At 36.0% G+C, this 15,501-nt stretch overlaps 1 protein-coding gene across 1 annotated transcript in view; it reads right to left on the reverse strand.

The window, feature by feature from the left end:
• Positions 1-15,501, reverse strand: part of ERI3 (ERI1 exoribonuclease family member 3) — a 249,715-nt gene that overhangs the window by 208,530 nt on the left and 25,684 nt on the right. The window contains exon 3 of the mRNA XM_081322277.1: positions 5,325-5,441. Coding sequence (XP_081178403.1) covers positions 5,325-5,441 — 117 coding nt within the window. The remainder of the gene's footprint in view (positions 1-5,324; positions 5,442-15,501) is intronic.

Raw genomic sequence — 15,501 nt, forward strand, 5'->3', positions numbered from 1 at the left:
GTTACAAAAGCTAAAATTTTCAGAGGATAATATTCTCCTGAATTACATATCTAGTATATGGAAATTGACAATTGGACAACATAAATGGATTATCCATGCCCTTATTATAGTTAAGAGACTGATATTGCAGCCTTGGAAAGATAAATGTATGGCCCCATTTACTCTATGGATTGAGGATCACATTACACTTACTACCTACGAACAGACTGCCTATAGACGTAGACTTTATATGGATAAATATAAGGAAGTATGGGACTCATTTATACAAAGTACACTAGATTAAAAAAAAAGCATGATGGTCATATATGTACATGATTTTGGCACTCAGACAAGTCAGCCATCAACAGGTCCGTAGAGATAAGTAATATCTAATACCATTCAAATGGGACAATCAAAAAGGCAAAAAGAAAACAAAAAGACCAAAACACTTGCTCACAAGCAATCAACACCCAGATGAGCACAGATTAACACCAAGATTAACATCAGACCAATAATCAAAGAGCAAACAATATCTCAATCAAGGAACTATCAACTCAGACAAATAAGCTCAGAGTAAATAACAACCAAGTCAAGGAAGCACCAAGACCATGCCCAACAACACTGACAGGGCAAGCCACTGGTATATTTAAAATGAAAGCAAACCTAACGTTAAGCGCAGGAAATCAGGAGTCCAGACAGTTCAAATGAATATAGATTTACTGTGTGTTAACGCTCTCTACAAGAACATGAACTACTAAAAGTCAAAGCAAATTGGCAGTAGATAAGGGTGAAAGGAATTCAAGGTGGGCTGAACTTTTTTCTGGCCACAAAGGAACTTGAGACTGATGATGTGTTTGACCCCCTCCTTTGGGCTTGACCTGGTCTTCTCCTACACCCCATTCCCTACTAGTACTGAAGATGTTACCTAGTTTGGTAATGAAACATCTGCAAGAAAACAACTAAACTCAGAGAGTAGCAAGGAACCCGCAGATCAGCCCTGAGCCGCAAATATTCTCTTTCAATCATATATGCATTAGAAACATATAGACACAAGCACTTGAATAATGTTTGTAATAGATAATTATATATAGAATTGTAACTGTTTATTGTTCTAACATAGGGGTGAGCAATTAATTTTCCCAAGGGTCATGTAAGAAGCTGACCGTTATAGAGGGCCGAACCAATAGGCTGAACTGCTCAATATTAATTTCATCGCATTATAAAAAGCATTAAAATATATAGTTTTGATTAGCTGCTATTGGTAAGAATACAGGTTACATCTTATTTACATTTGATTTCTAATTTCCAATAAGCCTCACATGAGCCAGACAGAGACAGCCAAAGAGGCAGATGTGGACCCAGGGCTGTAAAATGCTCAGGTGTGTTCTACTTTGTATCTTATTTTTGTTGTATTTTTTCAACTATTTGAAGCACTTGCTACTTTTTTATAATGTATGTATTTTTATTTTTTTGTTCCTTTTGCTGTTTTTTCTGTTACTACAGATAGTCCTCAACTTATGGTCACAATTGAGCCCAAAATTTCTATTGCTAAGAAAGACAGTTGTTAAGGGAGTTTTGCTCCATTTTATGAGTTTTGTCGGTTGTTATGCAAATTATTTATTTATTTATTTATTTATTTATTTATTTATTTAAATTATTATGCAAATTATTGCAGTTATTAAGTGAATCATGCAGTTATTAAGCAATAAGTTATTAAGCTTTCCCCCACTGACTTTGCTTGTCGGACGTTGGCTGGGATGGTTACAAATGGTAATCACATGACCCTGGGACAGTGCAACTGTCATAAATACACGCTAGCTGCCAAGAACCTGAACTCTGATTAAATGGCACGGAGATGCTGTTAACAGTCATAAGTGTGAAAATGGGTCATAATTTTCAGTGCCACTGTAACTGTGAACAGTCACTAAATGAATGGTTGTACTACGGGACTAACTGTAGTTTAGAACCAATAAAATGTATTTTAAAAAAACATACAGATGTTTTGATTCCTTATTTCAATTCCATGTAAATATTAAGTTTTTTCTTCAAATTCTTCTTTATTATCATTTTTGTTTTCCATATTTTTACTTACATTATGTAAAAAAATGTTCTTATTAATTACAAAATTGTCCGTACTTTGTTGTCCATACAACAAAGGGGTAGTGAGCCATATTCTTCCTGAAAATAAGTCAAACATACAAAGTTTGGCTTTATACAATTTTGAGTATTTAAATAATTGTTTTATCAACCAATATTTATTTTGTGGACCTTTAGAATTTTTTTAATTCCCTTTTTGCTCTAAAAGGGTACAATGAATTTGAAATCGGGTATCTGTGTTACTTGCAATGATTTCCGATAATAACTTGAGTGCAATAGATAAATTGAAGAATTTTTTTTGTAGTATTGTTCCTTTTATTGAGTGATTGATTTTATTTTTGTCTTTTCTGATTAGAAATATTCAGATATAGTGAGTGTATTGATCCTTGCTGTAATGTTTGACTAAAATGCTTTGCAAGATGAAAATGTAGAATGGATAGATGTTTGAGCCAAGATCCATGAACCTTCTGTTCCTGATTACTCATTCTTTAAGCTTGTTCTTTTGCAATTGCTATTATTACAATATTTTCCATTTGTTTAACTTTTGCTTCTTTTCCTATATCAGACATCCATTTCATTGAGTTTCATTCCAATTTTTCAAAAACTTTGGTATTTTTCTTGTTTTTAGTGGTTTCAAATTGTCTTTGTGTCATTATTGACAAAGCTGCCATATCTGGTCTGCAAGCAATCAAACAATGGCTAAATAACAGTAGCAAACACAAAATTAATCTTTCCTGCCATCTTTTGCAGTCCAAATGTGGAAGCACTAATGGACATGTTTATATTATCTATATTATATTCCTGGAAATAGTATGGAAGGATTTGCCACCTTCCAGAATATTTTTTTCAACTTTCTACTTTAGCAACATCCCTGATAATTTTTAATGATTTCCCATTCATCTTTCCAGATTGGAAAATTAAGAAATCGATCATTGGTATGTGTTTAAATTTCGATAAGTGATTCCCACAATTTTTATATTTTAACCACTGTAACATGTATAGTGTAACATGGTTCTGAAATAAATAAACAGTATTTTTTTCAATAATTATTTAATTCTTTTCAGCCTGTGCTACATTGAAAATATGGAAGATTAATAGCATATGTTCACATTTATGTTTCTCTGGTTCCATGCAAAGGCAGAAATTCTTCTCACTTGGCTTTGAGAGCAGTTAAGAAAGCAAGTTTGACTTTCTTCCAGACTTGGAAATACTACGGGGAAAAGATACTATGCCTTCCCGGTCCCTCTGTTGGCACTGTATTTCTAGCCTCATGAGTGATAGAATAATAATAATAATAATAAGAATAATAATAATAAGAATAATAATAATAAGAATAATAATAATAATAATAATAATAATAATAATAATAATAAGAAGAAGAAGAAGAAGAAGAAGAAGAAGAAGAAGAAGAAGAAGAAGAAGAAGAAGAAGAAGAAGAAGAAGAAGAAGAAGAAGAAGTAGTAGTAGTAGTAGTAGTAGTAGTAGTTGGAAGGGACCTTGGAGGCCATCTAGTTCAACCCCCTGCTCAGGCAGGAAACCCTATGCCATTTCAGACAAATGGCTGGCCAGTCTCTTCTTAAAAACCTCCAGTGTTGGAGCATTCACCACCTCTGGAGGCAGGTTGTTCCACTAGTTAGTTGTTCTAACTGTCAGGAAGTTTCTCCTTAGTTCTAGGTTGCTTCTCTCCTTGACTAGTTTCCATCCATTGCTTCTTGTCCTGCTTTCGGGCGCTTTGGAGAATAGCTTGGCTCCCTCTTCTTTGTGGCAGCCCCTGAGATATTGGAACACTGCTATCATGTCCCCCCTCATCCTTCTCTTCATTAAACTACATATACCCAATTCCAGCAACCGTTCCCTATATGGTTTAGCCTCCAGTCCCCCAATCATCTTTGTTGCTCTTCTCTGTACTCTTTCTAGAAGCATCCCTACAAAATCTTATAGTTCAAGTACACTCCAGCAAAATACATTGCTTACTCCTGCAAGGGATGAAGCTATATTTTTTATCAAATAACTGAAGACAGTTAGACAATAGAGTACAATTGCTAAATTTGCCATAGCAGTTATACTAATGGAAAAAGAAAAAACAGGGAAGAGCAGAGAACCAAGCAATCTCCAAGACAATGCCAACAAAATGGATTTTCCTATGGTGTTTGTCTAATATACCCTCGTATTTCTAATCCAAGACAGTTTCCTGATTACAATAAGCGCTTGTCTCTGGCATGCCATCAGATAATCAGACCTGGTCTTTTTGTGCGAACAAAGAGATCTATAAAGCTAAGTCCTATAACTAGAAGTGCAGAGACAAAAGTGATACCAATCCTGAAGAAACATATGCAGAGCAAGGAGAGAAAGGGAGGTTACTGTAAACAGCTATTTACCCAGGAAACCAAAATCTTACAAGAACAGGAAGAAAATATGTACAAAAAGGAGGAAAGCAAAATATTGTGTTTTTGCTTTGGAACTAAACTAAATGTATTATACAGGTAGTCCTCGACTTTCAACCATTTGTTTAGTGACCACCCAAAGTTACAATGGCACTGAAAAAACTGACTTATGAGCATTTTTCACACTTTCAACCGTTGCAGCATTCCCACGGTCACAGATCCTTGGCAAATGGTTCATATTTATGATGGTTGCACTGTCCTAAAGTTATGTGATCCCCTTTTTTGATCTCGGGACAAAGTCAATTGGGAAGCCAGATTTGATGGTTTCATCTTTCACATATGCAGCTTCCATAACAAATGCAGGTTGTCTCAATTTCTATTTTTTCCGTCCCTCCTTTACAATATGATTTTGGCGTATGAGATATGTATGTTCCCCCTTCTCAAATTATTCATAGATGATGGTAAAAAACAGACACATCTATTGCTTCAATATTGCCTTGTTCACAGGAAGTAAGCAGCATCAGGAAAGTAACTGAAAAAGTGGGAATAATATGTTGAATGCAGATAACTTGGTAACTTGAATTTGACTGTGTAACATATAATTTCAGTCTTGCAGAGATTGCAAGTTCAGTCTTGTAATTTCTTAGTTTAAACTTTGTTAAAATCATTGTTGTTTAAACCACTGAAAATATCCTGGAGTCTAGATACCCAGTTACATATTTTTACTATAAGCAAAACAATGAAGACGTTTAGAGACGTAATCATTTTCTATGAGCGGATAAAAGAACTGCCTGCATTTCAGATCCTCCTAAAGAAATTGCAAGGCAACAAACATTAAATTCTCAGAAGAAGAAACAGCTTTACCTCAGTGCAGAAAGGTGTGAGCTGAGGATGGACCACTGGCTGCACATACATGTGGAAAGTGGATTCAATTTCCATTGTCCTGCCATTCAGCTTCAGGATGGGGAATTCAATTATCTCCTACAAAAAAATTACAACATATTAGCCTAATTTAAATAAACAGCTAGGCAAAACATTAACAACTTAAACCACAATTCATGAAACCCTATATAATATGTGATGCCATCGAAGATAAGAATAATAGCTTGGATTCTCAAAATTCACTCAATAAACAGAATGTTTTCCCTTCTTTATGCCATGAGACATTTTAGTACTTCCTTTAAAAAAAACCTCATATTGATACATTCAGTGGAGTTAAAGACTACAATTGGAAAGACATACAGCAACAGTAATACCACATATAAATTAAATTGCCTTTCTATAGTGATTCACTGAACGATTCTGAGCCCTAATATGTAATTTTAAGAATCTCACACTGTATTCAACTATGTTAATTGACCAGCAGAAGAGACATGAGGTAAAAGAGAGGATACTGGAGAGACCTAGAGAGGAAAAAAATAAAACTCTTATACAACCTCACTCAATATTCATCCTACTAAGATGAACAAGTGTCAATTCTAAGATGAACAAATTTAAGAAGGTATCAAAATCATCCACCAGTCGAAAGTATATATTTCTATCATAACATTCATTAGAGCTCTGGGCCTTTTTCTTATTAAGTCTCTGTTCTCTGGTTTGCAAAGGTACCAAAATATTGCTGCGGTATATGCAGATATAAAAAAAAAGCATGTAAATGAAAGTTGTATTCATTGTAGCAAATAAACGTACTGTAATTATTAATTTATCTAGCATCATCCATTATATAAAACTGTAGACATTTGAGAGGCCCGACCTCTTACAATCTAATGCACCATTTCTTAAACTTTTCTCTCTTAGGACCCTTCCCACATTTAAAAATTATGAAAGATCTCAATATAACTTTTGCTTGCATAGATAATATTTATCAATATGTACCATACAAGTAGTCCTTACTTAAAAACCACCATTTGAATCAATAACTTGGTTGTTAAGCGGAAAAATTACACTATCACAAGAGATTACAACCTTACTTCTCCTTCGATCATTAAGTAAAGGCCATGGTCGCTAAGTGAAACATCTTGTGACTGCAACTTATGATTTTACTTCTCTATTACTCTCTTGCTGCAAGATAATTATGAAACATGTAAATTGCAATTATGTCACCACAGGACACTGCAACGACCGCAAAAGCAAGAATAATGGTGACTTTTTTTTACACCATCAAAACTTCAAAAGATCACTAAATGAGGCAATTGATAAGCAACAATTACCTTATTAAAAACTAAAATTGACACATTCACTGCCACTTTGTTTCTCAGAATTCTTCCATAGGATTTTAATGCTCTTATTTTTCAACATAGGATAAAAAATACTTTTGATTTTGTGGATTTCTGAAAGGGTCTTGGGGACCCCAGGTGTCCTCTGATCACATTTTAAGAAACACTAAACTAAGAAACACGAAGAGGAGAAACATATGCACATATTTAAAACTTAAAACATGCTAATATCATGTTCACTCTGCAACTCTTGAAAAGAAACTCAGAATAAATTTGAGTGTAATGTTCTTCCTAACATTCTTTTTTTGGGACAAATTTACCTTGATACAAGAAAAAAGAAATATCAAAAATTGAAGTAGTTGAATCATCAAAAAAAATTAAAAAAATTATACGGGCTTGTTAGAAGAAGTTTAAACAAATCTAGTTATGATGGGTCTGGCTACTATTAAAATATTCACATGAAATTAGAGTGGAAAAAAACAACCAGGGAATAAAAACAAAATCCTTTGTCTCTTTCTCCCCACTCCACCTCCTCCCGAGTTTAATGTAAGAGGAGTGACAATTTGTTTGGTGTCTTTAAAGGATAATTTGTCTGTGTTATTTAATAGAGAAACATGATGCTGGGGCTCTAGAGTGCAAATGAGCTTACTGAGTGATAGCCAAGCATCCGGCCTCTCAAATCACTTGTGGAGGGAAGAGAGAATAAAAAAAATTGCTTTTTAATATTCAAAAACAGTTTGCAAAATTTAATCAAAGCAGAGCAAAAGCTAACATTTTTACCACTTTGACATTTTTATTAGTGCTTTCATAAATTTTTAAACATGAATAGAATTAGTTTAAAAACAACAACAAAACTGCCTGAAAACATCTGGAAGAGGAGAAAAAAAATAAGCTTTAAAAAAGAAAGTCTGCCAAGCAACATTTGCATCTTAAGAATCCAAATCCTACAGAAGAAAGGAATGGATTCACGTTTGGGGTTCTGACCATAGACTGGTCTACAATATAGACCACTACTATACAACAAATAGGTTCAGACACCACCCTTTTTTAGTTTGTTGTCTACAGCCAGGTTCACATAAAACTAAACTATAATGGCTGAATTCACACGATGGACTAAATTATAAACAAACCACACGCAACTTATTGTGTTATGTTCTTTAGCTATACGTTGACCACTCAAATTCTATGGGATGGATGGTCTCACTATCAGATAGATTCACAGTAGGTTGAATACCTAATTCATGAAGCTTAAAATATCAATGTCTATATACAGTAAGGCATGAGGTGGGATACATCAGAGTTTTGTCCTGACTCTATAAACTGCTTTCTATAATCACTTTCTCTATAATCACTTTCAAGTTACGTGATTCATTCCTACAAATCCTAGGGTTACGAATGTAATTGGCAGGCTCCATTACATTTGTAACTCGAGGATTACCTGTAATACAATGGGGAGAAATGGATGGATGGATGGATGGACGGACAGACCGACTGAATTCAAAAGCAAACCGATCCAGATCACAAGACACTGACAGAATATGATCATATCAAGTAGTCCCTATAAATTATTGTTGTTGTTGTTGTTGTTGTTGTTGTTGTTGTTAGTTGCAAAGTCATGTCCGACCCATCACGACCCCATGGACAACGTTCTTCCAGGCCTTCCTGTCCTCTACCATCTTCTGGAGTCAATTTAGGCTCATGCCTACTGCTTCAGTGACTCCATCCAGCCACCTCATTCTCTGTCGTCCCATTCTTCTCTTGCCCTCAACCTTTCCCAGCATTAGGCTCTTCTCCAGTGAGTCCTTCTTTCTCATAAGGTGGCCAGAGTATATGAGTTTCAACTTCAGGATCTGGTCTTCTAAAGAGCAGATAAATTTTACTATCTTTTAAAAAATCAGCTGCAGTTTTTGAATTGTTCACTTCTGAATACTTTTAAGTCAGTACACACAATTAACACATTTCTTATCAAAATTAAAAATGTAGCCATTAAGTTGAACACATCATATAATTATCAACATTACCACTAATTTACAGAAAAAGTATCCATTCAAGCATTTAGCATTTATTATATGAATGAGAAGGCAACACCCAAATTTCTCAAGGCCAAGATATCAGTTATGTCAATAGGCAATAAATGCTTACCTTGAAGGTCACAAAGCATAGATCAGAGAAATCCACTGAACCATACAAAGCAATATATTTAAACTGCTATAGGGAGGTTTAAGTCCTTCGGGAGATAGGGCGGCATATAAGTCCAAAATAAATAAATAAATAAATAAATAAATAAATAAATAAATAAATAAATAAATAAATAAATAAATAAATAAATAAATAAAGAGAGAACTGCATTCTCCAATGAGGTAAGGCAAAAAAACCTGTTGAATATGGCTTCATTCTATTTGGCAAAAAATATATTCTTATTCTTATCTAGCTGTATTATGTTGTGCATAAAAAAGAATTCAGGCTAGTTGAGCCTAGCAGGTTAGTAAAACTGTGAAAATCAGGGAACAGAGATTTATTGCTTAGTCCTCATTTAGGATTCTACTGAATGTCTCTTTTTATTGACAGCTTTGCTACAAAATATTATTCATGATATTAACATCAAAAATATTTTGTCCCTCATATGATGACATTTAGTAGTAATTGTAACATCTGAATGGGACATGTGATATAGCTCAAGGAACAAGGGGGGGGAATTCTGTATGACATAGTCTTCAACAATCTTGCTATACACCTATTGTTTGCAATCATTCTCATATAATATACATCAGATTATGCAAAAGATTTACCAGTTTTGAAGTTTCTCTTTAAACTATTACCAGCATACTTTCAAATCTTTCTCCTCCTTACCACATCAACTCTGTGTCCTAGTTGCCAAGCAGCTTTGCATTAGGAAAACAATTGAATCCATACAAGAAAACAAAGAATGAAGCATACAAAACAGCCTCAAGGGGGCTAGAGTAAACTAGTAGATCAGATATGTCAAACTTGCAAGGTCACGTGATATCGCAAAATGTATCGGGACTGTTTTGCCAATGCCAGCAATGGGGTGGGCGCGGCTTCCGGATGATGCGTCCGGCCCATGGGCCAGCAGTTTGACACCCCTGTAGTAGATAAAAACAAATTATAGTGAAATGAGAAATTCTGAGCATTTTATGACTGCTCAAATCATGAAAGCTACAGGATTAAAAACGTCCTCTGTTCTAAGAAATCCAATATCTTGGGTGGGAAAATCAACTGCTTTATTTTCTGTCACCTCCATTATTTCTTGGCTTTCTTGTTCAGTTTTTCAAAACAAGAAGAAAAGGCCTTCCCAAAAGGTTGAAGTCTTAGGACTCCAAGGGGGACGGACTGGAAGACAACAACTTTTTTCTTCCATCTCCAGCCATGTTTGCAACAAATGTAAGCCCTATGAAATCAGAATTGTTGCTCACTAACAATGTTAACTAGCCTTGCAATGAAATGTAACCTACAACACTCTGTGGTATTTTCCATTTAAGCTTCCATTTGGAGAACAGGAGCATTTGGGCAGCCCGCCGTCCATCCAGCTAATAAAGACAAGTGTTGGGACCTTTAAAGCTGCCATTCATCTTATGCCTTTATTAAATTCAATTTTCTAAAACCCATGATACATCATGAAATTAGGAGCTGACATTCCTGCAGAAGCAAAAATATCTATCAAACATAAAGAGGAAAAAAGCATTCCATTACCCAGAATTTATGGCTTAAAGCCAATGCGTTCCCACTTTTTTACAAGCATATGGTTTGTTTTAGATATTCCAAATGTTATTACAGACCTACAATTTCATTAGAAGCTATTATAAAATGCTAAGCACTTACATACACAGCCAAACAAGTTGAATTTTGGAGCACATAGATGCAAACTGACAATCTACCCATTTTAAAATACTACAATGGATTTATACTGTCAATCAAATTGAAGAAATAGATGAAAGAGAGGACTTTCTAATAAGGGAGACAGCTTGAATGTCCACATACAGACATTCTAATGAGGGGGAAATACGCAAGAGGAGGGTGTTGTGAAAATTCTAGTTAAAAACATTTGATGCAAATACAGCAATATAGCAAAAAAGAATTTGAGATAATTTAAGCATTAAAATTATAGACATGAAAAGGTGAAATGGGCCCATTAGATTTTCTTCCCTACAATCCAAAATACCTTTATTTTTCCAATTTGTTTTTTAACAATTTTTTAAAAATTTGCCCTTCAGTTCATTTCATGTTTTTGTCAGATAATCCATCAGAAAAATATTTATATGTTTTCTGCCCATACTATCAAGTGTGAATAATATATTTTCTTGGATTAATTCAGCAAGTCACCCTTCTGCAATCCTTGACTTAAGGAACCCCATGTAGTCTTCAAATATACATCCTAAAAAATAAATTCAGCACATTTTATTTTGCACAGAATTACCCTATATACTAGTGTGCTGTTACATTGCTAGGGTACTTTTTGTTTCCTTCAGACATAATAAAGTAAGTTCACTACAAAATGAACAGAAAAAATTGATAGAAAATAAAGGAATAGATTTAGTAGTATATACCTAACTTTAAAAAAAAACAATTACAATTGTCTCTGCTGGCCTTGAAGAGCATTTGGAAACGAACTGGTGAAGAATGCAATTAATAAATGTTATTGAATATGGCATTTGTAACACCATTACTACATGAGCTTCTACATGAGCTACATCAGTGTTTTTCTGAGGGAAAATTCAAGGTGCTGGTTGTTACCTTTAAAGCCCTTCATAGCTAGCTGGAGACCCTATTATCTGAGGACTGTCTCTACCCCATCCAATTTGATTCAACAGATTGGGCATGTTAGAGATCCCATCAGTCAAAGAGTATCAATTGGCAGAAACTAGACAATGGGCCATGAGCCCATTGGGCTTTATGAGGGAAACCCATATATATTCACCTTGTTTTACAAGGGAATGGGAACATTCATGCCCCCCCCCCATATATTAGCATTTAAAACTCCACCTATTTTACTTCAGTCCATTGAGGGAGGGAGGGAGAGAGGGAGAGTTCCTGAAGTGATTTCACAGTAATGAGGAAAAGTGGAAACATGAATGAAGGGAACAAAATTAAGTCTGAGTTCCTTACTGAAAGGAAAAACTACAACCTTCAATATATGAGCCACTTTGAGAGAAATCTCTTGAATTGGAAAAAGAAAAAAACTATACCGATATTCACAGAGGAACACTTTGTTTACAGCATTGTCTATAATATTAGATTACAGAAAATAAAAAATTCAAAATTTCAAATATCTATTTAGATAAGGGGCGATGGATAGCAATACCCGACTTGAGTAAGGAAAAAAAAGGAGGAACTGAGAATATTTATTCATCCCCTTCACAGCAAAATAAAGGTATGTATGTGCATGTGTATCCACCTTCCACACCCACAAACACATAGACAAAGATAGCTATAGAATAAAAAATATCAGAAAATTTAAGAGAAATGTTCCCAATGCACTATAAAGCAGAATTCTATTGATAGTACCAGTATGTTCACAATAAGAAAAAGGACAATGTTATCTGCTTTAAAAACAACTTTTTACACCTTCAAAACAAGAATTTAAGGTATCACATCTAACAGTTTTTGTCTCTTCTTTGTGAAACACAAAAAAGAGTCATTTTATGCACAAGGACCTTGTTTCTTAAACAAACACTTGTGTTTTTGATTTACACCACAGGCTGCTCCTAAATAATTTATGGCGAGTTAAATTTATTGCACAGCCCTGGCTGGCTGCAAATTCGAATTGCCAAATAATTAGATTTTAGGGCAATGCTTATAAATTATCCTCCGATTTGTCCGGACTTGTTTGTCAGTCGCTTTGTGCTCCAGGTCATCTTTGGCATTTCGCTGTTTGTGTTTTAATTGCTGATTTACACTTTGACAGATGAGAGTTGATGCCTCCAAGTTGGTTGGGAGGAGGAAATAGAAGAATCAGAAATTGTGGAATGCTTCAGTTCTACTTCCCCCACCCACGGCCACCACCAAATCTTATTTCTAAGGCAATTAAAAGAAGGGACAGCTTGTAAACAGTACTGGCATAGTGAGTTTTAATTATTATTTTAATGAGAATTGGCTGAATTCAGTGGTCCTTCACTGGCCTCCATCAGTAATGGACAATATGCTTTAGCGGCCATCCACCTACTCTCAAATCCTACTTCAAACATTCTGCAAAATTGACCATACAGACTGGTTGTAGAAAAAAAAAAGCACTGCTGCATTAGCATGGTGAAATATGGTCAACTATACCAACAAACTATGTGTTATTATACCATCACACATCTCGCTTGAAATACTCAAACCAGCACATTATTTGGGTGAACTGAAAAAATATTCAGAATACTATTGCAGTACAAACATATATTTGTCCTAGTCATCTAAAGAAAAAAAGTACATACATCCATTTTAATTCAGGAAGAACTCAATTAATTAAAGCCAGGATAAATAGCAGAAGTCAAAATATCTATGGCACTGAATACGTCCTGGGAATCATCAAAACAATGTGAATGTGGTGGGGATAGGATACTTAAGAAGTATATATGATATAAAACCAGAAAAGAATCACAGGGACTTTAGAAACCATCTAATCCAACCCTCTCTTAGTACAAGAATCACTAGACCATCGCTGACAGATAATCAACCAGCCTCTGCTTCAAGACACCTAATGAAAGAGAAGCTACCACTTAATGTGGCAGCTTGAACTAATGTGGACTGAATTTAAGTGAGTGACAAGTATGAAATATATTACACTGAAGGAGAAAATGTATGAGAATTGAATCACAAAACAATTACATGAAGGAAGAATAAATGCATCAAGAAGACCAAGACCAAGAAAGTTCATGGTTGCAGTTGGTGATCCTGAAAAAAATGTTTAAAGGAAAAATGGCAATATATGAAACTGTGTCTGGATATCATTAAAGCAAACAAAGTTTGCAAGGATAAATAATACTGTATGGAAAAACACACAAAAAATAGAAACTATTCTAGCTATGTTACTTTTTCTTCTCATGTCTTTAGTTTGCATGGCATACTATTTCTCATTATTTTTTTTTCTTTTATGTCAAAAAGAAATAACTTTATGGTTAGGTATGTATATAAGCATGTAATATAAGGTAAAGGTAAAGGTTCCCCCGCACATGTGTGCTAGTCGTTTCCAACTCCAGGGGCCGGTGCTCATCTCCGTTTCAAAGCTGAAGAGCCAGCGCTTGTCCGAGGACGTCTCCGTGGTCATGTGGCTGGCGTGACTAGACGCCAAAGGCACATGAAACGCTGTTACCTTCCCACCGTAGTGGTCCCTATTTTTCTACTCGTATTTTTACGTGCTTTCGAACTGCTAGGTTGGCAGAAGCTGGGACGAGTAACAGGCGCTCACTGTGTTACGCAGCACTCAGGATTCAACCCGCCAAACAGCCGACCTTCTGATCGACAAGCTCAGTGTCCTAACCCACTGAGCCACTGTGTCCAAAATTATATAAAGGGTGGCAGTATATTGGCTGGCTGAAATGCCATTATATGGATAATTTGCATTAGACTAAAATGCAAACAAACTTACATGTGTGCATGTGCAGGGCTGTCTGAGGAAGCTTTGCAAATAGCTGAGGAAAGGAGGGAAGCAAAAGGCAAGGGAGAAAAACATAGATATGCCCAATTGAATGCAGAATTCCAGAGAATAGCTAGAAGAGATAAGAATGCCTTCTTAAATGAACAGTGCAAAGAAATAGAAGAAAACAATAGAATAGGGAGGACCAGAGATCTTTTCAAGAAAATTGGAGAGATGAAGGGAACGTTTAATGCAAAAATGGGCATGATAAAGGACCAAAATGGCAGGGACCTAACAGAGGCAGAAGAGATTAAGAAGAGGTGGCAAAATTACACAGAAGAACTATACAAGAATGAGCTTAACGTCCCAGATAATCACAATGAGTTGGTCACTGACCTCGAGCCAGACATCCTAGAATGTGAAGTGAAGTGGGCCTTAGAAAAGCTGAGCAACAACAAAGCTAGTGGAGGTGACAGTATTCCAGCTGAGCTATTCAAAATCTTAAAAGACAGTGCAGTAAAAGTGCTACACTCAATTTGCCAGCAAATTTGGAAAACTCAACAGTGGCCACAGGATTGGAAAAGATCAGTTTACATTCCAATTCCAAAGAAAGGCAGTGCCAAAGACTTCCGCTGGCGGCGCGGCGCTGAAGACAGCCTCCCCTGGCTGCCCGCGGCTCAGCTGTTTGTTTTTTCGCCCGAAACAGCGCCGATCAGCTGTTCGGGCGAAATTGAAGCCCCCTCCTCGGGAGAAGAGGAGGGGGTGAGGCCCCAGGTAGGGGTAGAGTTCTCCGAGGCCGCCTGAGCTTCGAGCTTGGGCGGCTGAAGGATCGAACTCCCCCGAAGCCTGGGTTGCTCCCAGCTGGCCGTCGTCTCTGCTCCGAACTTCCTGGAGCAGAGCCAGGCGTCTGCGAACCATCCCTGCCTGAAGAAAGGACTATGATTTAAAGGAGCAGGCAGAGCGGTACAAGAGGAAAAGGTGAAGAGGACTATTTTACTGTACTCTCTAACTTGTTGGACTTTTTAAACTTTAATTGAAAGTGCGTCATAATTGAGGATTAAAAGATGGCGGCTAAACCTCCCTCTAAAACTCTTCGGAGTGGAGGATCCTCGCCGGTGCAACAATCATCACTACAGGCATTGCACCCTCCTGAAGTGCTGACATCGAAGGATTTGCGAGATGCCTTGGATAAACATGCCCAGGTACTTTTGGAATCAATTAATCAATCAATTGCTGATAAATTTGCACA

This window comes from Vipera berus (genome assembly GCF_964194415.1).
Source record: "Vipera berus genome assembly, chromosome: 3".
NCBI classification, from domain to species: Eukaryota; Metazoa; Chordata; class Lepidosauria; order Squamata; family Viperidae; genus Vipera; species Vipera berus.